At 40.4% G+C, this 27574-nt stretch overlaps 1 protein-coding gene and 1 long non-coding RNA gene across 6 annotated transcripts in view; one reads left to right on the forward strand and one right to left on the reverse strand.

Annotated features, from left to right (window-relative positions):
• Positions 1 to 9134, reverse strand: part of LOC113458231 — a 60272-nt gene extending 51138 nt beyond the window's left edge. Inside the window, exons 1-2 of one of the 2 annotated variants that reach the window (XR_003378647.1) lie at positions 9036 to 9127; positions 6556 to 6930 (exon numbers count right to left, since the gene is read on the reverse strand). This is a non-coding gene — a long non-coding RNA (uncharacterized LOC113458231). Of the gene's footprint in view, positions 1 to 6555; positions 6931 to 9035 lie in introns of both variants that reach the window. The other variant, XR_003378646.1, reaches the window with a different exon arrangement.
• A 167-nt stretch (positions 9135 to 9301) lies between these two features.
• The window catches only part of Pcdh10 (protocadherin 10), a 62600-nt gene continuing 44327 nt past the window's right edge, over positions 9302 to 27574 (forward strand). For all 4 annotated transcript variants that reach the window (XM_026782952.1, XM_005343941.3, XM_005343943.3 and 1 more), the window contains exons 1-4: positions 9302 to 12765; positions 14251 to 14309; positions 14818 to 14924; positions 23572 to 23877. In XM_026782952.1, the coding sequence (XP_026638753.1) occupies positions 10135 to 12765; positions 14251 to 14309; positions 14818 to 14924; positions 23572 to 23877 (3103 nt within the window). In that variant the 5' untranslated portion in view covers positions 9302 to 10134. The remainder of the gene's footprint in view (positions 12766 to 14250; positions 14310 to 14817; positions 14925 to 23571; positions 23878 to 27574) is intronic.

Here is a 27574-nt window from a genome sequence, read left to right on the forward strand (position 1 = left end):
GTGTGTGTGTGTGTGTGTGTGTGTGTGTGTGTGTGTGCACCTATGCTCTTTCAAACTGAAATTGTCTCCATCAGCAAAATGAAGAACACTGAAGCTAGACCATGGTCTCTGCACATCGCCTTGAAGTTCCAGACGTTGCTTTGAATAGACTAAGCAATTAAATTTGCTTTTTAAGATATCACTGCCCTATGTTGAAAAATTATTATAGTACAATCATCTATAACTCCAGTTCCAGGGGATCCAACACCCTCTTCTGGCCTGTATAGGCACTGCAAGCATGTAGTGAAGAGGCATACAAGAAATAAATCTTTTAACAGGAAAGGGATAACTTGGTTTCAACACACTTGTATAAAACCTTTTCTTTTAAAGCTTTGGAAGTTTTATTTGAACTCACTAACTTATAAAACTTCCTATCAGATATACATTATTAGTAAAAGCACAGCTTGTGGAATCAATTATAATATCCAGAACTATCTTTTAATATAAAAAATAGTAGATGTTAAAATGTTAGGTAGCCAATACTTCATTAAATCTTCATCCAAGTGAATGCTACTTGGTGTCTGTGTTTTTAAACAATACTTCTCTCTTTCTCATATTGTCCTGCTTAATACCTGTGTGTCTTGTTAAATTTGATGATTCTCTGTATATTATGACAGAAGAAGAAAATAATTTGTTTTTGGAAACTCAGCAATTGTCACTTTGCTACTAAATTAGGAAAAGTAGCCAAACATCCCAGATACACTCTTGGACAGTAAGTAACCTCAGGTTTTTGTAGGAATCTTAGCTTTTAAACCACAGTACACCAAGAACAACAAGTTGTGCTGTTTTGAATAAGAATCTCACCTATCATCCTTGATATTATATTTGATGAAATGGAGAGTTGGACGGGGGAAGGGATCAACCCAAAGAGGCATAATTGAGGGTGGCTGACATCATAGATGTAAGGGACTGGTGCAAGTCAGGACATTGCCTCATGTGAAGAGCTCACTGTGAGGCTCTCTCCAGAAAATCTTGCTGCCATCTCCACCTTTACTTCCTATGGTGCGAATGGCACTAATCTGATTTTGTTTATCTGTTTACACCATTGTGTGTTACAGCTTCCTTTGAGACCACACAAGATGCTCTCCTCAAGAAATATCTGATTGGTTTATTGTTTTCAATCTTTGTTCCACATACAGTGTTGATAGTCATTATGTTTTATTTTTTCTCGTTTTTAATGTTTCCGACTCTTTTACTCATATATATGATTTATCACGCTGATTGTGGAGTCCCTGAGACATAGATCCATGACTAACATTAATTTTCTTTCAGTACTAAGAATTTGCATAACATTAGCTTCTGTGCATAATTTGAGTCTTTGCTTCTCTAGTTGTAAGATGCAGTAAAGTGGAATGCTAATATGTTCAGTAGCATCAAGAAAATAGTAAGAGAGTGCCAAAAAAGAAAGCCAAACTCATCAGGATTTCGAAGAAGAGAAAGAGGCATTCTTTCCAACTTGCATTTTATCACATTCTTTTTCGACCAATATGTTTTTAATTTTGAGAATTTTAAGTACTAGTCAGCAAAGGAACTAGAATAAAAATAAGTGAATATTAAACAACAGTATAGTACTGTGATCCTAAAATGTCAACAAATATGGGGCTAATAAAATATTTAATTCATCATTTAACCACCTCCCTTTCAAAACAAATGTTTTAATATATACTTAATCAGCTTCATTGTACAAATTTAAACTTAAGGAGAATTTTATTTTTTCCATAGGAAAGCAATATAAATATAAAACATGGCAATAAGATGTTAGAAAAGGCTTTTAACTGATTTTCATGATTTGAAGCTTATATTTAATTAGTATAGACCTTATCTATTTATTTGCTTGTAGTCTTCAAAATCAAATTATAATTTCCTGTAAAATGTGTACAGTGCAAAAGAGTTTTTGTGCCTGTTTAGTAAATAGTTTCTGTTACATAAAGAAATAAAATTTGGAGGAATTAGTGTCAATTTTTCTCAGGAAATATCAGTAAATTGGCTACTCAGTTCAGAACCTGTGTTACTATGCACTAAAAACATATAATGGGGGGCCTCCTTGTGAACCTTTACAAGTCATTTGCATGTGTCATTTCAGATTAACAAGTTTAATAGCACATCACATTGTCATAAGGATTTGAAAGGAAAGAGAATTTTCTTAAAGGACTTCAAAGAATTTAAGAAGTTTGGTAAAATTCAAGTATTTGAGGAAGCAAGGGACTGAGCCTAAGTTGTTTCAGTTCCTGAGGCTCTGGTCCCTGCTATGCGCCACATTATCTCTTGCCACAGTTGAGAGAGCACCAGAAGCAAGGAGAGGAGTTACTGAGTCAAGAACCATTGTTTACAGTCTGAATTACTAAGTATACTTCTAAAGGAAATGTGACAATTTATCCTTGTTAGCTTGTACAAAGAAAATGACTACAAATGCCACATACCTTGATTACTCTTTTTTTTTTTAAGATTTAAGATGGTTTCATTATATTTTTCTGGACACAACATGAAATTTCAAATAAACACACTTAATTTAAAAATTTTAATGAGTAAAAGTTTTCAAAGCACAATTGAAGAAATTACTGTAAAATAAAGTATGAATGTTCCTAACAAAACTTTATTTTTTAAATTAAAGACTAGTTTACAAATGTAAAGAAAATTAACAATAGTACTGACATTGTTTAAAGCTGGCAAATATCTTGTTTTTCTTTTGTCTTAACCTCTGTTGAACTGAGAGAACAAAAAACGCTACCAAGGTCCTTGGTCAACCTGCCTATTAATTTCTAATAACATATGAACCAGAGATGGCTTCCTTTTGGACACATTTGCTTAATCAACTCCATGTTTCTTTATTAAAATCTCACAAGATGAATCTCACAAGAAGAAGGCAACTGCTTATAATCCCTCTTTTTAAGAAAATACGTTCAATTTGATTCAGTGATAAAATTTAAAAGACAAAAAAAATTCGCCTTAAATTTCTCACTAGTAAATTTGCTTTTTGACTAGAGTAGGATTAAAAGTGACATCAGTTCAAGACATGAAAGATATGCATAACTAAATCCAATCACTCTTCTTTATTTTCTCCATTAACTTCACCCATCCAAATGGGCTTTGGAAATACCACCGTGGCACATGCCTTTGATCCCAGCACTAAAAAAGGCAGAGACTGATGGAATCTGAGTTTAGCTTCCTCTACTTAGTGAGTTCCAGGCCAGTCAGGACAACATAGTGAGACTATGTCTCAAAAAAACAAACAAAAAAAAATCAATAAACTTCGAATATCATGTGACAGTAAAATGATTCTGGATGTGAATATCAGAAGACCTGGACTTGAATTGTAGTCTCATGTGCTGATTGCATATGATCATCCTTTATGGCCTTGTTCAAAAGGTAGGGATGAATATAGTTCCAGAGGTTGAGGAGAGCAAATGTCATAACAAAACTTTGTACATGGTTTAAAAACATTAGTAACGTTCATCTAAATATATCCAAAAATGCAATAGAATAAAGCATGGAAGAATATACTACATTATTAACACTTAAAAAGGATAGCATAGAAAACAAGTCTCCTTGTATTATGGGTTTCACTAACAAGTCAGGGAAAACAGAGTGATACTCTTTATTGAAGTGTTCACTTTACCGTGTGCCGTAATTTATTGGTGCAATTCTAATTATTAATGCATTTTTGAAGCCACTTTGGGTATTACTTCCATGGTCCCTGTCTATAAGATTATTTTCAAATGATTCAGGACAGAGTTGTGTGACTTGTAACCTCAATCACTGTTCAAGTCATCTCATTCTCTGTTGATAAGACCAAGGGGTTTCTGCTAAGAAAACAATTTATATTTCCTTAGCAAAAGCTGGGACTCCGTGGGCTTTCTGTCTGTGTCAAATAAGAAGTCATGCCACTGGGGAGGAGAGAGAGGAGGGCTCTTTCTGAATTTCTCTCTTGCTCATATAAACTTAATCAAGACTCGCAATTAATTTTTGAAATTGTTCTGTATCGACCCTAGTGTTTGAAGCTTCATTTTCTGCCTCTGGGTCCCATCAGTAAAATCTACACATCTCCCTGCTAGTGGAGCAGATGGCTTTTAAAATCTGATGTCTTGTAGCTCTTATTTACAATCCTAATCACACCATTGATTTCAGTAATCTTTTAGTAAGAGTGGTTATTAATGTTGTCAAAGGCAGAAATTGGGATTCAGTGTTTTTTTTATTTCTTTCTTTTTCTTTCTTCCTTTCTTTCTTTTCTTCTTCTTTTTTAATGATACTAGATAATTAAGATGACGCTTAGTAATATGACTTGAGAGGCCTCTGGGTGATTAGCAGTTGCCTTTGGTTTAATATGCAGCCCAGCAGAGGTTATTTCACTGACAATATACAGCACCAAGAAAGACACACTCTAAAGTTACAAACTGCTTAATGAAAGTGCTGCAGCTAATTCTCATCACTAAGCATTCTCAAAATGCTAGTATCATGTAAAAGTTTATCTGATTCTTAAGGGAATTTGAAGCACTTCATGAAATGCGTTTTGTTCATAGTGTTCTCCCAACACACACAGAGAGAGAGAGAGAGAGAGAGAGAGAGAGAGAGAGAGAGAGAGAGAGAGAGAGAGAGAGGCTAAGCTGCATGAACATTTCATTAATTTACATGAATCTCCAAACACAATTTTCTAGCATAAAAAAGATAGGATAAAAAGAACACAGAGAAGCCAAGAGACATTTAGAAATCAGACTCTTTGATATTCAGTACAATGAGGGAAAGGGGTGAGTGATTCTGAATTTTCAGAAAGGGTCAGGCGGCAATTCTAAGTCAGAGCTGTTGCCTTGCCTTGAGAAGATGGTGGGACAGTATAAGTGTTCAAAAGGCTCTTCTAAAAACAATGTGTAAGGACCTGAAAAAAATGCTTGTTTGGTGTTCCTTACTCCCATCCCCAAACCAAGGGAAATTATACACCTCTATATATTTGGCACCACTATCAAAAGCTATTGCCTAATTTAAAAATACCCCTGATCAATTTCTCTTATAATAAAGAGGGTATAGTATCTGAACTGAAAAGGTATTATTAGAAAAATGATATCTGGAGCATTAGGATGTATAATTCATGTTGCTTTCATTTGCTCAGACCATTGTAAAAATCCATAAATCATTTTCTTGCTCATGTATTGCTTAAGTGCAATTTGTCATTTTACATTAGAGGCCTGCTTCAGCCCATCCAGTGCTTTTAATTCACTGTTTAGCGTTTAACAAAATACTGGCCCTATTGGACGAATGGAAAGATGCTGCAGTGTGAAGCCAACCAATATTTACTAGGTTAAACAAAGTGTAGACGTACATTTCTGCTTTGAATATCAGGAGAGTAGAACTTAGAGGAATATCTGGCATTCCTAGTCCGAAGAATAAGGACTAGCTGATTTGTTTTCTGTTGTGTTCAAAGCCTTCCACAGTTACTAGTCACTTAAATAAGTCTAGTAAAATACAGTAAAAATCTTTCCCAAAACTCTGATACACACCCACCCTTTGCTACAAGGAAATGGAGGTAGTATTGTGTTTGTGAGCTCAGCTCTGAGGACTTCTTGCCCTCCCCTTAAGTTGTGTAGAGCGAGTGCATAAGAACCTATTTTTTGGATAGCTCTACAATGTGCAACAGTGCCAGGCCCTTGGCATTTATCCTCTGGATTGGCCTTCTTAGGAGTGGCACATGCAGGGAAGCATCCAGCTCAATCCTGGTGTTACTTAGCTTTTGAAACCATCCTTATCGATGCATTTAAAACTATTCCTTCCAAGTCTTACAAAATGACAAAACTTCAGATTTTTCCCTCAAAGCTCTGAGCACGGTGCAGTAATAAGGATTTTAGAACCGATTTCTTTGGAGTCACATTGAATCACAGCAAACACTCATTTATCTAAAAGCTAGTTAACAGATCTGTCTCTCCTGCCTTCTCCAGCAAGAGGTAGAAGAGAAAAAGGCAATCCTATTATTGAGTTACCATGCTCTTGGTGCCCTTTTATTTCTGCCTCTTTTAGGCAGAAATTATATATGTAATGCATTACCCGATTCATAAATAAACCAAGAATTTCATGAAAACTGATTTTTATATTCTCCTTCCAAATGATTATTTAAACACTCCGTCCAGTACTGGCATGCAGTTTGGTGTGGCACAGAGAGCAGGCGCTGCTTGGGTGCAGAGGCCAAGAGAGGAAGATTGCAAGATTACATGCACACATTTGCTTCTCCCACAGTATGTCGGTAAAGCAGAGTTCAGGGACAAAGTACACTCACTTCTCCATACTTCAAAGAAGCCACCTCCTCTCCCAGACTGCTGTGTCTATAGCTGTGACTTTACTAAATACCGAGACAAACTAGGGTGGGGGATACGATTATGAGAGATAGAGGAGGAAGGTATCTGCTTAATAACTAAGACAGAAAGCGTACATGTTAGGCTCAAAAGGCAGCTTTGAAAGGACAATTTTAAGTACTACTTTTGAGTTCAAAACCACAGGATCGCTTTCTTTTAAAGACTTTACTACAATGCCCACCTGCAAATGTTGGATGTGAACAAACTGTTCTTGCAATCTTCCTTGGATGGAGTTTTCTCAGGGAAAGCAGAGGGGCTGGATCGCTTTTATTTGACTACGAAGACTCTATTGTCACCCCCTTTGGTCCAGGTGCTGGCGCCTCAGAGACTAAAAGCCAGCGAGGCCAGACCTGTGGAGGAGCCTGGCTTTGCATTGCTGGCTTGGACTCCAGCCTCTGTGACCTGTGAAATCCAGCAGAGCCCCCAACAGGCAAGCCCTTCCGAAGGGAAGGCGGGCTCCACCAACAGAATTATCTCGCTTGCATTATGCCGCTTTCGCCGCTAGGAGACGCCTGTAACCCACGTTTCTGGAGAAGGTCTCCATTCAGACACACAGCTGCCACCAAAAGAAAGAGAAAAAAAAAAGCAGCTCAAGTGTTACGGTGGGTGCACTGATTATTTACAGGGAAATCTGGCCATCTCTCCACGTTCTCATCCCCACCTCGGGAAGATCGCTGGCTTTCTGCAAACGCCCTAAGTCAGCTCAAACTTCAAGCTCCTTCCTGAGAGGTAAGCCCTCTCCCCCGGCACATTTGCTTCTGCACTGTCATTCCGCAGCACGTCTCTCACACGTAAACATGCACACACACAAGTGTTCCCCAAGTACCAATAAACATATTAAAACATTGCCGTCGTGTTTTATTTCATCTCCTTCTTATTTTTACAGGGCTGTAGGTTTCTGATGAGTCAGCTTGGGGAGCTAGAAAAATTACATTTTAACGCCGTAGATCTGAAGGAGGGAGGAGGGGCGGGAAGCACAGATGGCCACAGTGTATTAATATTCGGATACACTACGAGCCCCTTTTCATTGATCCACAGGTCCTTTTTCTGCTCTGCCGCTCCGTTCTCCGCCGCAGATGTGACGCTAAAATCATTTTAAACTGCAGCGGTTTGAGCTTGGGTTTGGCGAATGGTCAATTCACTGCAGCTGGAAAAGGCTTAGCCATGTTTGGTGGCTCCTTTTCCAGCTACCCGCTTAAAGGTAGACCCTTCTCTCAGCAAGAGCCGCTAGGACTAGGGAAACTGGCCGTTAAACACGGACTCTCAGGACTGCTCGAAGCATGCCTTGGTGTCAGTCACGCGTGGGGACGCGCACCTCCTATTTCCCTGCCCGAAGGCACTGTAAAAGCACCTTAGGGGGTGGACAAGAAACCTTCCCTTAGGTTCCAGTGGTGTTACTCTTGGGTCGTTCATTACCAGAAAGCCTCCAGGGTCCAGTTTTTGACTTAAGGGGCCGGATCAAGAAAATAAACAACCTATTCCGTGTGAAAGCCCGTTGATTAGTATTAAAGCGTTCACTTCCACATTTATCCTTGGAGAATGGGCATTAAACTCACTCTCTCGCACCCAGCAACGCAGAGTTCGTTTGCGCCGCCTTATAACTTCAAGAGAACTGGGTATGTGGATGCACCTCGCGAGTGGGCACCCGCGGCTAGTCAAGCGCGTCGCTCAGAATCCTGGGGCTGCTCCCCGGGGACTCGCACCGAGCTGAGCTTGAGGTCACAGCGGACCAAGGCCAGCACCAGGATTGTGAAACATGTCTGTGGATTCCCGCAGCGGTGCACACTCGATGCTCCTGTTCGTGTGCACCGCGCGGCTCACCGCCCCTCCCGCCCTAGCGTCCACCCCACGGTCATTCTCCAGAGAGCTGTTCCCAGACTGGACATGGACCCTCCCCACCCCCTCTAGTATGGAGATAGGGATGGATTGTCAACTGTAAGAGAAATTTTTAAAAAAATAAAATAAAATCAGACAAATAAAATAAAAGCCCGCGCTCCCCACCGCTGCCTGGCGCGAGGCCAGGCGAGGCGCAGGGATATTGCAAGCGCCTAGCAGCAATGGGTGGTGCTGGAACTGGTGCTTTATAGTAGGGGCTGACGATGGCGGGCTCCTATGTAAAAGCTACCACCAAGACCCCAGTCCTTGACTAGGGTCTTCACAGTTTGAAACAATGTCCCCAAACGAGTTAACCTACTAGGTAAGCATTTTGTGGTTAGACTTTAGGTGGGCAGACGTCCAATCATCTACCCGTCTACAGAAGCTGTCACCCCACGTCCCATGGTTTGAATCCCTCCGCTTTACAGGGGAATTCACCTCCGCCCTCCCATTTCAGCCTCTTCTACCCTCCCCACACCCCCCCCTACGGAGCCTCCTGCTCTGATTGACACATGCCATTTTATGTCCGCATTTAAATTGTCCGCGCGCATCTCAGCCAGAGTCCCTTCATTAGGCAAACCCTGATGACTATGGCCCCAAGGCAACTTTCCCCCCTTCTTGGTGATTTCTTTCCACGACCAGCAGCAGGGAAAACACCTTAAAGGAAAAGGAATGTTAGCGTCACTGGAAACCCCGCTCCTTGGAGAGGCTACCGCAGCTGTTGCTATCATGTTTTCGTATTTGCTGATGCAAACAGGGGAACCTCTCTTATTCCCTACCCATTACCTGCGGCTGGGGACTGGGAACTTTCCGCGGCAGAGTCCCCAGCAAGCGCCTCGGGACCTGCGGGCTGTTCTCGCTCTCACACTCACACTCACTCGGGCAGCCAAGGCGAGAGTTCTGCCCCGCCCCTCCTGGCTGCCGCGTGACGTATCTACTTGACGGCCACTCTCGCCAATGAGTAGTCGCTCAGTGGGTGGTGCTCCTCTGCGATTGGTTGGCAGAACGAGGGCGCTGCGCAAAAACAGAGAAGCGGAGCGCTCGGAGCTCAGAAACTGCCAGCCGAGAACACAGGCTTTAAGGCTGAAGCAGGAGGCAGGATGGACTGAAAGGAAAAGAGGCAGGTTAGAGGGGAAAGGCTCGGGAAGGAAACAGCAGAAAAGAAACCGCTCGCTGTGTTTACAGCAAAGCAAGGGACGGTTGGATCGAGGACACAGACAAGAAGACTATGAAAGCCAAGAATTGCAAATAGAGCCGAGGAGGGGAGGAAATGTCAAGAGGAACGTCCATCCGGAGAAAGGAAGAGAATGAAAGTTTTATGCTGCAGAAAGGCTCGGTGTTTCTCCGGCACAAAATTCTCTCGCTGTCTTTAAGTCCGCTCGCGTTTGCAAGCCATTGACATCAAGAGGCATGCTCAGCGGTGCCGGCAGCATCTCCTCTTCCTTCTCTTCCTCTTCATCTTCCTCCTCCTCTTCTTCCTCCTCCACGTTCTCCTCCTATCAGAAAGAAGACAAACCTAGGACAGTCTTGAAATATCGAAATTTCCTCCTTGGGATTTGCCAGCGCCGCGTTGCGCCAAGACTGTCGGAATAAAGGAGGCTGACTATTGCATTCTCGTTATTTTATTAATTGGTCAGTGGGAAGACTACATCTGAGCAGAGGGGACATCTGTCACCCTTCCTGCGTTAAGACTGAAAAATGAGGCTGGATTTGGGGAAGCTCTAAAATGTAGTGAAAGGAATAACAATTTTAAGACAGCCACAAAAGCCCCCCCCCCGTAGCATACTATTTAATTTATATGTTTGAGATTATTATTTTTTGGTGGTTAGGGAGGTAATCGGGTGGCTGGCTGGCTACGGGGGAGCGGCTTCCTTTCCTTTTGGAGATGATTGTGCTGTTATTCTTTGCCTTGCTCTGGATGGTGGACGGAGTCTTTTCCCAGCTTCATTACACAGTGCAGGAGGAGCAGGAACATGGCACTTTCGTGGGGAATATCGCTGAAGATCTGGGCTTGGACATTACAAAACTTTCAGCTCGCAGGTTTCAGACTGTGGCCAACTCACGGACCCCTTACTTGGACCTCAATCTGGAGACCGGGGTTCTGTACGTAAACGAAAAGATAGACCGCGAGCAGATCTGCAAGCAGAGTCCCTCTTGTGTCCTGCACCTGGAGGTCTTCCTGGAGAATCCGCTGGAGCTATTCCGAGTGGAGATCGAAGTGCTGGACATCAATGACAACCCTCCCTCCTTCCCGGAGCCGGACCTGACAGTGGAGATCTCGGAGAGCGCCACGCCAGGCACCCGCTTTCCCTTGGAGAGCGCCTTCGACCCAGACGTGGGGACCAACTCATTGCGAGACTATGAGATAACCCCGAATAGTTACTTCTCGCTAGACGTGCAGACCCAGGGAGATGGCAACCGATTCGCCGAGCTGGTGCTGGAGAAGCCACTGGACCGAGAACAGCAAGCGGTGCACCGCTACGTGCTGACCGCGGTGGACGGGGGAGGAGGGGGAGGAGGAGGGGAAGGAGGAGGAGGCGGTGGGGGAGTCGGCCTGCCCCCCCAACAGCAGCGCACTGGCACGGCCTTGCTCACCATCCGAGTGCTCGACTCCAACGACAATGTGCCCGCGTTCGACCAACCCGTCTACACTGTTTCCCTACCAGAGAATTCACCCCCTGGCACCCTAGTGATCCAGCTCAACGCCACCGACCCCGATGAAGGCCAGAATGGCGAGGTCGTGTACTCATTTAGCAGTCACATTTCTCCCAGGGCTCGAGAGCTCTTCGGACTGTCGCCTCGCACCGGCCGGCTAGAGGTGAGCGGCGAGCTGGACTATGAAGAGAGCCCAGTGTACCAGGTGTATGTCCAAGCCAAGGACTTGGGTCCCAACGCTGTGCCTGCACACTGTAAGGTGCTGGTCAGAGTGCTGGATGCCAACGACAACGCACCAGAGATCAGCTTCAGCACGGTGAAAGAGGCGGTGAGCGAGGGTGCGGCCCCTGGCACGGTGGTGGCTCTATTCAGCGTGACCGATCGGGACTCAGAGGAGAACGGGCAGGTGCAGTGCGAGCTGCTGGGAGACGTGCCGTTCCGCCTCAAGTCTTCCTTCAAGAATTACTACACTATCGTCACCGAAGCCCCATTGGACCGAGAGGCTGGGGACTCCTACACCCTGACAGTCGTGGCCCGCGACCGGGGTGAACCTGCACTCTCCACCAGTAAGTCGATACAGGTTCAAGTGTCGGATGTGAACGATAATGCGCCGCGCTTCAGCCAGCCGGTCTACGACGTGTATGTGACAGAAAACAACGTGCCGGGTGCCTACATTTACGCGGTGAGCGCCACGGACCGCGACGAAGGGGCTAATGCCAAATTAACTTATTCTATCCTCGAGTGCCAGATCCAGGGCATGAGCGTCTTCACCTACGTGTCCATCAACTCGGACAACGGCTACTTATACGCCCTGAGATCCTTCGACTATGAGCAGATCAAGGACTTCAGCTTTCAAGTGGAAGCCCGAGACGCGGGCAGCCCCCAGGCGCTGGCAGGCAACGCCACAGTCAACATCCTGATTGTAGATCAGAACGACAACGCCCCCGCCATCGTGGCACCCCTCCCGGGGCGCAACGGGACTCCAGCCCGCGAGGTGCTGCCCCGCTCTGCCGAGCCGGGTTACCTGCTTACTCGCGTAGCCGCAGTGGACGCGGACGACGGCGAGAACGCTAGGCTCACCTACAGCATCGTGCGGGGCAATGAAATGAACCTATTCCGCCTGGACTGGCGCACCGGAGAGCTCCGCACTGCGCGCAGGGTCCCAGCCAAGCGCGACCCCCAGCGGCCTTACGAGCTGGTGATTGAAGTGCGCGACCATGGGCAACCACCCCTGTCCTCCACAGCCACCCTGGTTGTTCAGCTGGTGGATGGAGCCGTGGAGCCCCAGGGCGGGGGTGGGGGCGGAGGCGGAGGGCCCGGGGAACACCAGCGCACCAGCCGCTCTGGCGGCGGGGAAACTTCACTGGACCTCACACTGATCCTCATCATAGCCCTGGGCTCAGTGTCCTTCATTTTCCTGCTGGCCATGATCGTGTTGGCCGTGCGCTGTCAAAAGGAGAAAAAACTCAACATCTACACCTGTCTAGCGAGTGATTGCTGCCTCTGCTGCTGCTGCTGTGGCAGTGGGGGCTCCACCTGCTGCGGCCGCCAAGCCAGGGCGCGCAAGAAGAAACTCAGCAAGTCAGATATCATGTTGGTGCAGAGCGCCAATGTCCCCAGCAACCCGGCCCAGGTGCCGGTGGAGGAGTCCGGGAGCTTCGGTTCCCATCACCACAACCAGAACTATTGCTATCAGGTCTGCCTCACCCCGGAGTCCGCCAAAACCGACTTGATGTTCCTGAAGCCCTGCAGCCCTTCCCGGAGTACAGATGCTGAGCACAACCCCTGTGGAGCCATCGTCACCGGGTACAGCGACCAACAACCAGACATCATTTCCAACGGAAGCATTTTGTCCAACGAGGTAAGGCTGAAGCGAAAGAACCACCATCTCTCATCTCCTCCATCAGAAAGCCTCCTCTAGCCTGGCCCTGTATCTCTTCTGGTGCACTGTGTATTTTTAGGGTGTTAGCTGGTTTGTATGGCTGTGGGAAGGCGAGAATATGGGGGTCACCTTTTCTCATCTCATGAAGTGTAACCTAACTTCCGTGTTGTTCCTGACTGCGCTCCACCCCTTTGCTTTTATTTTCCTTCCCTCCCCCTTTGCTTCTTTGACACCTCTTAGCTTCCTCCTCCCTGCCTTCTTTGAAACTTGGGGGACACAAGAAGAAAAAGCTTGAAGAGAGAAAGTAGGGTGGGGGAGGGGCTTCCTATCACTGACAAAAGTCTTTTTCTCTTTGCATCTGTCCCAGGCACTAATAAAGTTGGTTCAATTTTGGTTTGTTTATCGCTGCTTTCAGTCGCGTGTACAAGTGAGCTATAGATTGTTTAAATTTATATCATTGCCTAAATTGGATTGCATGTGTTAGTGACCAGTTACTTCTCTGTGGGGGGAAAAAAACCTTCAGTTCTGCTCTGGACAGCTTTAACACAAGCTCTTGAAGCCGAATGCCCACACAGTGTGAATTTGAATGAAGTTCCTTTGGCACCAAACCCTGTAAGAGTAAACCAACTGAAAGCTTGAACAATTGTCTTAAATATATGGTTTCAGTAATAATTACCTCCTTGCCACTGTGTTCTTGGGGAAACGTTCACTGTTGGCTTTCTTCATCAAAGAATTTGGCTTGTCAATTCCAATTCCTTTTTAAAAGGTAGAGGCATAGTGGCAAAGTTGGAGGGTGGGGAGTGGGGAGAACCATGTAAAGCAAAGTTGGACTGAGGTGTGTGGGCTGTGTGGAGCTTGCAGGGGGCTTCCTGAGGGGAAAGTGGGGGCAGGATTATGACAGTCTTTCTTGGCATCTCCTTATTTTGAGTCTCAGATATAACTCATTGACTTTCACGAATATTTGTACAGCTCATTTGTATCCTAAGTACCTCTTGAAAATAAACAACAAAATAATTTGAGAAATTATCCAAACTTTTGATTATTGAGCGTGCTGTTTTTCTTGTGTCCATCAGTATGCACTTAAACACTCTGTAGCCTGTGGAAGGACAAGACACAGAATTCAATTAGGGTTGTTCTGTGGTAGACACAACAGTATATTAAGCCTAGCTATGAGGTTGTTTGCTTTCTCCCTTTACAGTAAGATACATTCACTGTGGGCCAGAGCGTTTTCTTTTTTGAAGCCTTTACACCTGAATTTAAAAAAAAAAATCTAGATTCAAATGTCTCTACACATTTCTCCTGCTCCTACTCAGCAATCACCAGGCTGTGCTCTTATGAAGGTCTGCACACTCATTAAAATATATACCAGTGCTTAAACCCAATATAGTTCTCATTCTCAAAAGCAAAATGACCATTGCACCCCCTGAATTTTAGTGCTCTTTATTTATTTATTTTCTTTCCTAGAACAAACACCAGCGAGCAGAGCTCAGCTATCTAGTTGACAGACCTCGCCGAGTTAACAGGTATGAACTCTTTGAAAGCCTCAGCTTGGTGTGTGAACAGTTTCCTTCCTAGTAAAAGTAAGAAGTAGGTGTGTTGTCTCATATTAAAAGACAAAATGCATAAATGCTTTAAGCTAGAGCAAAGCATAAGCACTGTATATAATGTATTCATCTGTAGACTGTGGGCTATAAAATGTTTTTTGTTTATAGAAAATTATAAAATGTTTACCAATTTCCATGACTTTTCCACATATATATTACAAATGTGTCATAGGCATGTACTTAGCTCCTGTCATAGAATAATGTCCAAACTTCACATGTTGGATGTCCCAGTTGACTGTGAAGGCACCAGGATTTAAAGTGGAAAAAAATGAGGTTCATGTGGAACTAGAGGTGCATAAGAATTTCAAGAGTCTGCAGCACACACCTGTGACCATGTGGTGGCAGAAGAATGTTTTCTATATTTCTTTACATTTCTTCTTCTTCTTCTTTTTTTAAAATTCTAACATTCTCCTTTTTGTGTTTCTAGTTCTGCATTCCAGGAAGCGGACATAGTAAGCTCTAAAGACAGTGGCCACGGAGACAGTGAACAGGGAGACAGTGATCATGACGTCACCAATCGTGGCCAGTCAGCTGGTAAGTGTGACCAAACAGGAATCTGAATGCCCATTGTGTAGCTGTTCATTTAAATAGATTTCAAAGAGAGAATGGCTTAGGGAATAGTCTGTCCTCTCTTGGCCATTGTATGCTCAGAAGGAAATTGTGAAACGTGGGACTTCACTTTGGAGTGTTGAGGGTTGGAATTCCTTATGACTATGAAGACTTCCTGCTTTCTGCAATGTCCTTTCATGGATTTCAGTCACATGGAGGTAGCCACATATCTCCCCCTTGTCTAGTTCCTTGTCTTCAAACAGTTAGGATATAATTAGGCTGATTTATGAAGGAGGGAACTGAGACAAGTTAGCTCATTGAATGCCAAAAGGGCAAGAGAAAATAAATACATGGCTGGGCGCTAGAATTCAAACCCCATGCCTTTCAGAGAAATACATTTTACATACCAAATATCCCCTGAGAAATGATGGGGCTCAAGAGTCACAAATAGGTTGAAAATCTAGTCTTCAACCCTGAGTCCCTGGGATTCAGAACATTAGTAATAGACATTTGGTAATTAGAAATGTTGAAGCCTCTTCGATCTCTTTGTATTTTGACAAGTATTAAATTTTGTAACTCCAGCATTTGTCTACGTAGGTTAACCTTTGTGGTCACTAAAGGCCACAGGTGGGAGCTTAATATAATGTAACTTTTAAATTGAATTTTACTTCTTGATTCTCTATATGAGTTTGACCTTTAAGGACGTGCACGATAGTCTAATAGCAATTACTAATACTAAAAGAACTCATAGGAACTAAACTGTCTACTTTGACACAAAAGCAATTTCATAAAATTGTTTGCCTTCCTCTATTTCCATTTGAATTTCACCCAAGAAATATTTTCCGTTCTCCTTCTTCCTAATTCTGTGTTTATTTGGCACATGGGGAAGTGGAAAGCCCGGGAACGTCTTGAAACATCTGAAAAATATCCATCACTGAGCTACCTCTCGGTGACCCTTAGCTCTCTTGATCCTTGACCTCGGTTTATGCTATAAAGTGATGGAGTTCCTTATTTTCAGGGTAATATTAGTCCTAGAGAGTACTCATTCCTTAAAACACTCGGTAGCCCTGGGAATGGGGCTGAGGCAGTGTGTCAAAGGGCAATGCACACCCCGCAGGACCTGGCAGCAATGGCTGCTACAAGACTCTCGGTTGGCTAATGTGGGCTCTGTCTATGGCTGCTTAGTCTTGGGAAACCCGGGCAGGAGGAAAGGAAAAAAAATACTGCTCAAGGGTCTCTTTATATTGCTGCAAGTCATTAATATGCAGACCTAATGAGACTTGAGAACTGCCAAGAATCCCCGGAGGTCCCTGCCCCTTGCGGGCCTTCACGCTAAGTGAACAGAGCATCTATTTAGTGTCTGGGATCCTGACAACAAACCAGACCTTGCCAGCAGTTTATATGTGAGTACAAAGTCCCTTTCATTTTTGCCCTATATGTGGTATATGATTTATTGTTATCATTTAAAAACTGTACATTTAGAACTATTCATTTCTATTTTCCCCGAGTTTCCAATTTAACCCCAGTCTTTTTTCTTACAATAAAACGTTTGACACAAGAAAGAGAATTCTGCTACATGTTACTTTGCATGCATTTTATTTCTTTCCCACCCACTCCCTTTTGTGTTTTGCTTTCTTTTTCTTTAAGTAGCACCCCAGTCTCTGTGAGCATTTTAGTCTAGTCACTTAGACATACACAATGAACCTAATAACCAATGCAAAGAGAGAGAGTGGAGAAACCTTCTCAAGGAAGACTAAATTTGTTAGATATTCCTGTTACCATGTCTTCCTGGGAGCTATTTCATTTCACACAAACAGTGTTGCCATTTTGTTAATGATTCTTCCAAAGAACTTGAGATTCCAGATCCTTTTAAGGACCATTAAAATGCAAAAGGAGAAAAAGAAAAAAAAATGTGTTCTGCAATACAGTTTAAATAGGCAAAGCAGTTTCTAGTTTTTGTTATCAAAGTGCTGAACTTTTTGCCCCCATAGCTAAGTTGTTGAATGTGTAAAAGGGTTATAGAATTACCACTCCACTTCTGCAGCTCAGTGGTCCCAGGGTAGACAATACACTGGGCACAATAATTGCTGTTTTGCAGTTGTAAGAAAGCACTTACAGGGAGAAGTAATTGCACCTTCGTGTGGAATTGATCAGTTGTCATAGGCTTCATTTCATAGTAAGAAGGATTCTGAGTGTTTTTAGTGTTAAAATCTGAATGCATAAAATTAAAATGCCTTTTACTAAGTGACGTTTTTCAGTTCATACTGCTGTTTTGTGTAATAAACCTCTCAGCAGGTAGCAAGAATATTTCAGAAGTGAAGTTTGTTCCCCAAAAAAATGTGATTTATTTTTTGGTTAAAGACAACTTAGTTTGAACTTTTAAATGTGCAAAATGAGGTAATTAAGCAAATCTCACTAAACTTGTTAGGAGAAAATGCAATAAGATCAGAGCAACAGTGGAAAAAATTAAAAACTCTGAATTCTCTCTTTTAGATTGTGCCTCTTGCCAGTGCACAATGTAGCTTACTGTTTCACCTGCTCAGATTCCCCATCTTTTGCTTTACTTCCTCAATTTTTCTAGGTTAACCTTACTTAATTCTTATTTATTTGCACAGTACATCTATCTATTCTTTCTTGAGTTGTTTCCTGTCTTGTTCTTTATTTTTCTCCTTCCTGCTCTTGTGCTGTCTAAGCTTACAGCAGCCTCAAGCCTTCTCCACAGAAAGGCTGCCGACAAGTAGGCAGCTGCAGAGAAGTCACATAAGCTTTCTCAGTTGGCCACTGCACCTGGCTCCATGCACAAAATTCTTGGGTTTGACCACTGCTCCATATCAGTTTGCTTTTTATAGCCTTGTCAAGGTGCTTTCTGCTTTTTTTTTTTCACTACACTATTGATGTATCGGTTAGATATGGCAGGGGTCCAGGGAGATGTGGTAAAGGCTTGAATAAGCCATCACAAAGGGAAAACGGATTACCTACAGTCCAAGGACCGAAAACTAATTTAATAAAGCGTATTTTCAAGCTTATTTAGTAAGTCAGTATTTTAAAAGATATATTTTTCTATCTTTGAATAGGGATATAGCATCTTAGCTATATGATTTTAAAACTTACTAAAGTATATTTACATAGATGTCTTTAGTGGTAAGAAACAGGTCTTTATTAAATGTCTAAACTCAGAAAATATGACAATGAGTTGTGAATTTATTTTATAGCCTTCCCCTTTCAAAAGGTATGCTAAAAGGGAGAATTTCAGATAATGTCATTACTTACAACAATTAAAACTTGCCAGATTTGTCTTACAATATTTTGTTAAAAGAATTTAAGACATTTATTCATTATGCATGGTAAACCGTTGGATATAAGTTTAAAAATAAAATAACTAGAATTGTCATTTTTTTCAAGATAGTAAGTAAAATACATATGTCATGTATTACATTAAACCATTGAATAGCTACAACTTTTGCAAGAGAATTCTTATTTTTCGTGAGCTATGACTATCATTTTCTTAATGCTACTAAGATTTCAGGTAGTGATAACAAAAGCCTTGACTGATAAATACAGGGGATTCACTCCAGCTGTTTGCTAAAGCTTGCTTTGGCTTCTGGTGAGCTATGAGCTACAATATGATAAACTGAGGATGCTCATAACTGGGAAAATGGAGACGAGAACCTGTTGAGAGAAAATGGAGAACACTACAAGTTGTTTGAAAGCTGATAGGAAGGGATAGGTTTAAGATGTGTGTTTTATATGTTAATGAATAATGATAAATATCTCACCCTGGAATAGTCTTAAAAATTACCTCTACCTTATAAGTGTTGTTAATATGAAGTACTTTTGGATACTTTGAAGGGTGGCTAGAAATGTTCTCAAAAATTAGTTTGTTTGCTTTAAATTTGTTTTTAATACACACACTAAAGGTTTGATTAGAAAGTAGAATTGTCTTATATTATTATCAGAAAAGAACACAATTTAGATACACTTCTAATTTTCTTCATAATAGCATTTCTCAACAGAACCGCCAATAGCTATTGTCTAAAATATAGATTCATGTATATTAAATTTATCTGAGTCTATCTTTGTAATAAAGTCAGTTTCTTATATCAGCTGTCATAATTGCAGAATAACTTATTTCTGAGGACCAGCAAGAAATGACTGGAAACAATAACTGCAAGTAAAATTACATATCTTAAGACACTTTGTAGATGTCATAAAAATTTTTTTTAAAAATTGTCCTATGTTTTTCACAACTCCATACATGACATAAGCTTAATCATAAATGCATTCAAAAAGAGAATACTATGTTGAACTTATTAAATCTTGAACCTTCAATTGGAGCGGTAAGACGTAGTGAGAACAAGGTGGATGCTCTGAGTTGCATCACAGGTAATGGAATTGGCATCTTGTCTGGTACGTGGTCACGTTTTCACAAAAAGTTAAAAGACTCTTCTAAGTATTTGGTAATTAAAGTTACACAGTCAATGTGACTAATGATGAATGATAAAAGACCATTGTTAGTCATCTCGTTGCTCCCCTGCGTGAGGATGCTTAATGGGATACATGTATTTAATTCTCCAAGTATTTCTCTAAATGACAAATGAAAAAGGTCTATTTTCCATTAATTTATCTGTTTCTTATTTGAAGTTTATTGATTATGCTGTGGTTTTCATTTTCATTTCTGTAGCTGATTTTTCATCATAAGAAATATATCCACTTGTTTTATTGATAAAACTGGTGAAATACTCAGGCCCTATTCCAGACACTTCACCTTCTATTCCAGTTATATACAATGATATATAATATTGCCAAGAAAGTCTCACTCTATAGCTTCATAATCTTTTTAAAACATTGCTTACCAAATTTCTCTGTTGTCAGATGAGACTGTTTTGTACCAAGCTTTCAGTGATCCTTAATTTTTGTTAGCAACAGGCTATGAACACTTCTTTATTTAGAAGTGCTTATGAATTAATTTTTTTATTTAGAATTATTTATGAATAAATTCATAGCATTTGCTATATAGAAAAATTTTTTACATAGAAAAAATTGCCAGTTTGCAAGATAAAAAATATGTACAATTAAATATATAACTAAATATAAAATAATTTATAACATCAAGAGCTATCTTAACTCTGGCATATTGGTATATTAGTGAGGTCACAGTAATCTGAATTACAGTGAATACTTGTACGTAAATACTTAAAAGTTGTGAATGGCTGGATTTTCATATGTTTGATCATATTTGCCCATTTAAAATGATATGCATCAATCATATGAAGAAAAAGTTACGAACTGGAAAACCTTTCATTAGTATTTATCTTTCCATGATGAAATATAACAATTCTACACTAATAATTTGAACTTAAGATCCATAATTCTTCAAATTTATTATCTCAGGTTTATTTTTAAAATAATTATGCATAATCATTTTTTCTTAAATGTGATTTATATGATATACAGGAGCCTTTTTTCTCCCATCACTAAATAAAACAGATAAAAGTTAACCACCCGTGGATCCAAACTCAAGTCTCGTGCCAGGGATGTTGCCTGTATACCGTATGAATACATGCTCATCAGGAATGTTCTCTTTCTCTTTTAGCGCTCCTGTCTTCTTGCAGATGTGTCTAGATTGTAGTGAAACATCTCCAGGATTTTCATTCTTTTTCCAGTCACATCTTGTACTTCTGGTTTCAGTATTTAATCTCTCTGGAGATTACTCACTAGTAATTCACCTTCAGGCTCATCCATGGCAGTTATGAATAGAATGTTACAGCGAAGGATGGCTTAGCATCATGCATAGGTTTGTTTAAAATGAAGTCGCTATTTAGTGGGATTAACAGATAGTTAACACCTTGGCGTCGTTTCCTCAAAAGGTAACTTTTTATAGTTAATGCCCATTAACTCAAAAAAACTTGCAGAGATTCTACAAGTTTTATTATTTTGAAATATTGTTTTCTATAAACATTTTCACTTAAATCAGTGTGTAATAGTATATCAGTTGAAGCATTACATTTTCCTTTGAGAACGTGAGACTTCTAGATATTTGGGCTATTAAGAGTCAAGTGTACTCATTAAATAAATTTCTATGTTAGTTTTAAAATCCAGCTTTTCATACATTTGAAAGACTTTATGATATAAATTAATGATGCTTTAGTTATTTTAAATTAATCAAAATTGTGCTTACCAGATGGTTCAGTGGGGAAAGGTCCTTGGAACTCAACCCGATGAACTGAATTTCATCCCTAGTAGCCACATAGTGGAAGGAGAGAAACCACCCATGCAAGTTGTGACCTGACCTGACCCACACACATGTGCTATATAGTATGTGTACACACACACACACACACACACACACACACACACACACACACGAAAATAGATATAAATTTAAAACATTAGAAAGATTCGCCAATATTTAAAACATTCAGTCAATGTACTAGCATGTTTAGAAAAGCATTGGAATAATATATTTCTTTACATTCTTTTCTGTGTTGTCTTCTATACCAAGTGAGTATCAGGTTGGGTGGGCATGGTGACGGTTGACTGTATTTGGGTGTCGAAGGCATGAAAATTAAGAATTTCAAGCTACCCTAAGCTACTTAGCTATTTCTAGGTCAGCTTGGGTTGTATAGTGAATCCCTGTTTCAAAAAGTAGAACAAATGATACAAACAATGGTGCTGGAGGTATGACTTAGAAATCAAAAGCACCAGCTGCTCCTCCAGAGGCCCTGAGTTCAAGTCTTACAACCTGCTTGAGGCCAATGTATAATAATTCATGGGAGAGGCTAGAAGGGGAGAGGCCAAAGAGGGAGAGGAGCAGAGAAAAATATATAGCTCAATAAATAAAAAATAGAAAAATACCATAGCTATCAAAAATTCTTGGACTATTGAGATAAATGAGTAAGCCAAGCACTTGTCTTTGAATCCTGGGGACTAGAGATCAAGTACCTAAGTACAGATAGCTGCTTTGGGTCTGGAAGCATGCACTTGCCATCCCACTGCTGGGGAAGTGTAGACAGACAGAACCTCAGTGCTCACTGACCAGATGGCACAGCTTACTTGGCAAAGTCCAGGTCAGTGACAGACTCCATCTCAAAAGACAACAAACAAAAGACAGTGGGTAATGGCTGAGAAATGTTGTGCATATACAACGAGTTACTTGCACATCTACACACATCTGGACACACACACATATATATGTATATGTACATATTTGTACATATACAATACCCACAAATTCTTGTACATGATTCAAAAACTAGATGGACTTTCTTGGTCACAACTAGGTAACATTTAATAGTCTTGTTAGTCTAATGAATGTGATAAAATTTGTAGTGTCATTTTCAATCTGGGTACATATAAGTTGTGTTGACTAGGACCAACATTTACAGTACAGATGAGCACTAAGGAATATGTCAATATTATCTTGAGCAGTTTCCCAGTGCTTTCGGTTACTGTGGCTTCCCTAATTATAGTCATTTGTTTTGGTTTGTGCAAGGGGGTAAATATAAGCAGTGTATAGGCATATAGACTGCCGAGTTCCAATGACAGATACCTTTAGGAACTCATTTCCCAGGAAAGTAAGAACCTTACTGTTTCCTATGTACAAAATGGACAGAATTCGGGCCATTGGCCATTTGTGAATTTGGGCTGAGTTACTGTTGAATTTTACTTTCCATTTAAAATCTGAAGTCTGTTGTCTAACTGTGGTCAGAGCTTGGCATACCCTTTCTGTATTTGTAGGAACATCAGATGATGCTTTGTTAGAGGATGTAGATTAAGAAGTTCAGGTAGCTTGGGTTTCTCTCTATTTTCAGTCCATGAGAGACTTTTCAAATACGCTTTTGCTGTAATAGGAGCGGCGGGGCTGCGTTCCCAGCACCCCAGCCGCCTGGCTAGCTTATGCCCCGAAATAACAACACACAAATTGTATTCATTTAAACACTGCTTGGCCCTTTAGCTCTAGCCCTTACTGGCTGATTCTGATATCCTGGTCAACCCATCTCTAATAATCTGTGAGCACCGGTCTTAGTGAGCACCGGTCTTACCGGGAAGATTCTAGCCTACGTCCATCCTGGGTCGGAGCTTCATTGGGTGTGTCTCGGAGAGCAGAGCTATCCCCGCATCAGCCCAGGAGCCATGGCGTCTCTGCTCCAGACAGCAAAGCTGTTGAGTCTGAGCTCACTTCCTCTTCCTCCTAGCATTCTGTTCTGTTTACTCCTCCCACCGATGTTTTAACCTATCAGGGCAAGCAGCTTCTTTATTTAATTAACCAATGACCTTCATCACGCTTTGTCCATTCACTCTTTTCCTCAACTTTTAAAAAGTTGGCAGCCAGCATCGTTTTTTTTTTCCACTAGTATTCTGAGTTTAAAAACTGTTTCTACAACTTTTTTTTCATAGAGTCAGACCTTTTACGTTTGCCAATCATTTATCCTGTTTTTTAAATGATAGGGGAAATGATATTATTATTATTTTTTGTTTCCATCAGATTAAGAGAAAATTTGCTTAGTAAAATGTTTTTACCTATCACTACATCACCTGTAGACTTTTGCCGACCGTATGGCTGCCCATGGTGACTACATCTGGAGTTTCTTGTCTCTTCCCTTTTTCTCTCTACGGTTTTCTCTTCTTCCAGGTATGGATCTCTTCTCTAACTGCACTGAGGAATGTAAAGCGCTGGGCCACTCCGACCGATGCTGGATGCCTTCATTTGTCCCTTCGGATGGACGTCAGGCTGCAGATTACCGCAGCAATCTGCATGTCCCCGGCATGGACTCAGTTCCAGACACCGAGGTCTTTGAACCTTCCGAAGCCCAGCCTGGAGCAGAGCGGTCCTTCTCTACCTTCGGCAAAGAGAAGGCCCTGCATGGCACCCTGGAGAGGAAGGAGCTGGACGGATTGCTGTCTAGTACACGAGCGCCTTACAAACCACCATATTTGAGTAAGTATCACACAAAAGTTTACATCAAAGTGGTTCCTCTTAAGAAGTAAAAGTCCACATTCTTATTGCTGAAAACTGTGAGTTCTTAGAAATGATGATGAAAATTGCTTTGAGTTTTAAGCAGTACTTGAGGATGGAAAACTGATACAGTTAGCAGGAAGGTGGGCTCTGATGTTAGAGCTATGTTTAAAAGACACAGGCCAGGTTTTTATGAAAAAATATTTTCAGATGTTCTGTATTTCCCTAGAGTGTGGAACCCTTGTTTACTTGATTTCTGTGTAATTTGAAGGTTCAATCAAAGTCAGAGTCCTTTGGAGGGGGGTGTAAGGCATTCTGGGTATTGAACTCAGAGACTTGTGCATATCAGACAAGCACTCTACCACTGAGTTATGACTCCTGGCCTAGTCTCATGTTTCCTGATGATATTGGCTGGTATCATCAGCTAACTGTGGTTCATCAGAATGAAGTTAAACGTAATAGACCAAATTTAGAGCGCAGTGTTGGTGTATATACTTCATACTGAGCTTCCACTAGAGATTAGGAGGTTTGCTGGTGAGGACTCAGGTCCATAATCAGAGTTGGAGATACTGCGTGACAGAGTGACCAGTAATCTTGTAGCGTTGAGACAACAGACATTATGGCTGTTAGTTCAATATAGACATGTATTGTGGATCATCCTATACAGTCATATGACAGTGAAAATGCTTGGGGTTTCTATGATAGCTTTCCTTTGAAGACCTCAGTAATGCAACTATCCATTTAATATCTGCTCCATAACATCGTCTCCTTTTTGCTAAAGGATAAATACTATTTATAATTCAATTCCGGTTAAGCCACATAAGTAATACTCGATCGAGGTTAAAAATCCATGGCAACTCAATCTAAAATCGAAATCTACCTGGTATTGAAACTTCTATTGCATTTGATATATTTTTTTCATCTTCGAGTATCATGAAAATATTCATTGGCTCATAAAACTGAATAAAGATTGAGAAGTATTGGAGATGTATTATTTCTATTGAAGCTGGTAAAATAAGAAAAATTTTAAAAACTTAAAGAAAAGAAAACAGAGTATGCATAATATATAGCATATATATGTATATATTAAGAGTGTGTAATGCAAAAATCACATAATAAATTATTGATGCCATGGTTTCTAATGTTTGACAATAAGAGCAGGCAAGTGTTCCACTGAGGTCCTCATCATATTCATAAATAGTGATGATAATAGTGATCTTTTTTTTTTAAGTGAAAGATTGTGTTCAGGTTCTTAAATTTTAAGGAAGGACTGTAACTCCAGAGGATATACCACTTTAGTATCACAGAGTTTGTTAATTATGCCTTTTTTGAATCACTGATAATTGATTAGCCTTAATTTTATTTATACTATATAAAACATAAATACATAAATTATTGGGAGTCCAAGATCCAAATTAGACATAGTCATACATTCTCGCTTTTTCAAAGAGAGCAAAAGTCAAATTTTATAAAGCAGACCATGATGAGGTCTTCTTAAACTGAGTTATAGTATAGATTTGAAACTGTTCTTAAAAATAAAATGTGTCCAAAATAATATGAATAATGCCACCTTGTTTTGTGTAACTTTAAGAATATGTTTTAGAGAAAACCATTATTAGCAATTTTAAAAGGGAAAATTAAAAGATATGTGATTCTAAGGAATTAAAAGTGTATACTTTTAATGAATACTAATATTTCCTTTAAGGACATATTGTCAGGTTAAGACAATCCACAGAAAATGGAAAAGCAATTCTCTTTTTTATAATTTTGTGAGCACAATGTTTGGCAAATTATACTTCTATTTAAACCTGGAACTTGCTATAACTAAAAAAAGATTTTCTTAACTGATTTTTGCTTTTAATAATGATCATAGTAATCATATTTATTATTAGTAACAACACTATCTCTATTTTATTGCAAAATTTTCTATTTTGTAAGAACCTAATATTCTCATTTAGAAGTTTGAATTTAGGGGCCATTTGTTTCATATGTAGTTGTGTTAGCATAATCAAATAAAAAATCTATTATTGTACCTTGTAAAGTCAAATTTGGTCCTATATTGATTAAACATGTCTGTTGAATCAAATTAGTCTCTAATTACCCATATTTTTCACTATGGATTTTTTCCAACTAATATTGTTGCAATTACTCAGTGTTTGGAATGAAGTGTGACCTAAGTAGAGAATAAATAGGAAAAAAAAGGCTGTTTTTATTTATCATGTACTTAATTTACCCTGGAATTTTGATATGTATGAGTTTCTCCTTTTTAAAAATAACAATATTTTAGTGATTTATGTCATGTTAGATTCAGACAATCACCCTTAAAGTTATATCTTGACATAGACTTAATAGACACAGTCAATTTTAATGTTAGTCCAATAGTACACACTATATACTCAGGTTGCTCCATTACAGGCAGAGGGGTTTTAATACTGAGCCATTTATCATCATGAATGGAAACATTCTCATATTATAAATTAAAAACCTCGTCCATCATACGATTAAAAACCCTAAAAATTCATGCCAACTACTTGCTTATCAGAATGTTTAAATAATTATTGATATTGCTGTTTTACTTTTGTTAACTATGCACTTAGTTTTATAATGAGCATAATATACATTTGTTGTTTAGGAAAGTAGCTATATAGTTAGTAATTTTTTAAAGTTTCCAAAAATGTCTCCTGAGGTAACCACTGTAATTTATATAACAATGATGAGCAAAGGTCAACATGAGATAAAAAAATATAAATTAGATCATTGTCTATGCTGATCCCTCTGAGTACTATACCTTTCTTTGATAGTGTTTTTTAAGCTATACTAAAGAAAAAGATACGAGGTGTTTGCATACAAGGAAAATGACATGGCAGTCTAAACGAGTCACATATTTTTTATTAACACATAGAAAAACGTCCAAAGAGTTCAACATGATCTGTTTACTCAACTGGAACTTACAACAACTGGTATCATGCTGATACCATCTATCAATACTTCCTTAGCCACAAACGCTGCCTGACCTGTGTTTTCCTACTTATATTACAGAGCTGAGGATTTCATGCTCACAGCAAAACTGTGTATGTTGGAAACAGATAGATTACCTGGATTTACCTGAACCTTTTCACTTTAGTTTAGCTTCACCTTACATTTTATTGGATTAATAGAAATCCTAAAACACAAATTTAACTTTTAACTGAAGTTAATAATTGCTTTCAGCAATTTAGAAGCCAATTTAAAAAGGGAAAAAGACATTCTCTGGAGATTAGCAATGACATTGCACTTTTGTCATAAGGATTCTTGGGGTGTGTGTTTTTATTATAGGCATTTTATTTAAAGCAAGTTCATCCTTTAAATGACATAATGCATTACTTGAAACAATCTGGCTAGTCTCAGAAGATAAGGAACAGAAATAATTTAACCACAGCGATGAGGAGATGGATCAGTGTGTATAGTGCTTGCCTTGTAAGCAGGATAGCCAGAGTCCAGGTTGTCAGAACTCTAATCAAATGCAGGCATGGAAGTAACCCTGGAGGTGGTGAGGCTGGTACAGCTATGCCCCTGTGTGGCCAGCTAATCTAGGGGAATTGGTGTGTTTCAGGTTCAGTGAGAGACACTGTCTCATAAGAGAAGGTAGAGAAGGGATTAAGGGAGACACAATGACAAATTGCATTGGCCTACACAAGTA

Source organism: Microtus ochrogaster, chromosome 1 (assembly GCF_000317375.1).
Source record: "Microtus ochrogaster isolate Prairie Vole_2 chromosome 1, MicOch1.0, whole genome shotgun sequence".
Taxonomy (NCBI): Eukaryota; Metazoa; Chordata; class Mammalia; order Rodentia; family Cricetidae; genus Microtus; species Microtus ochrogaster.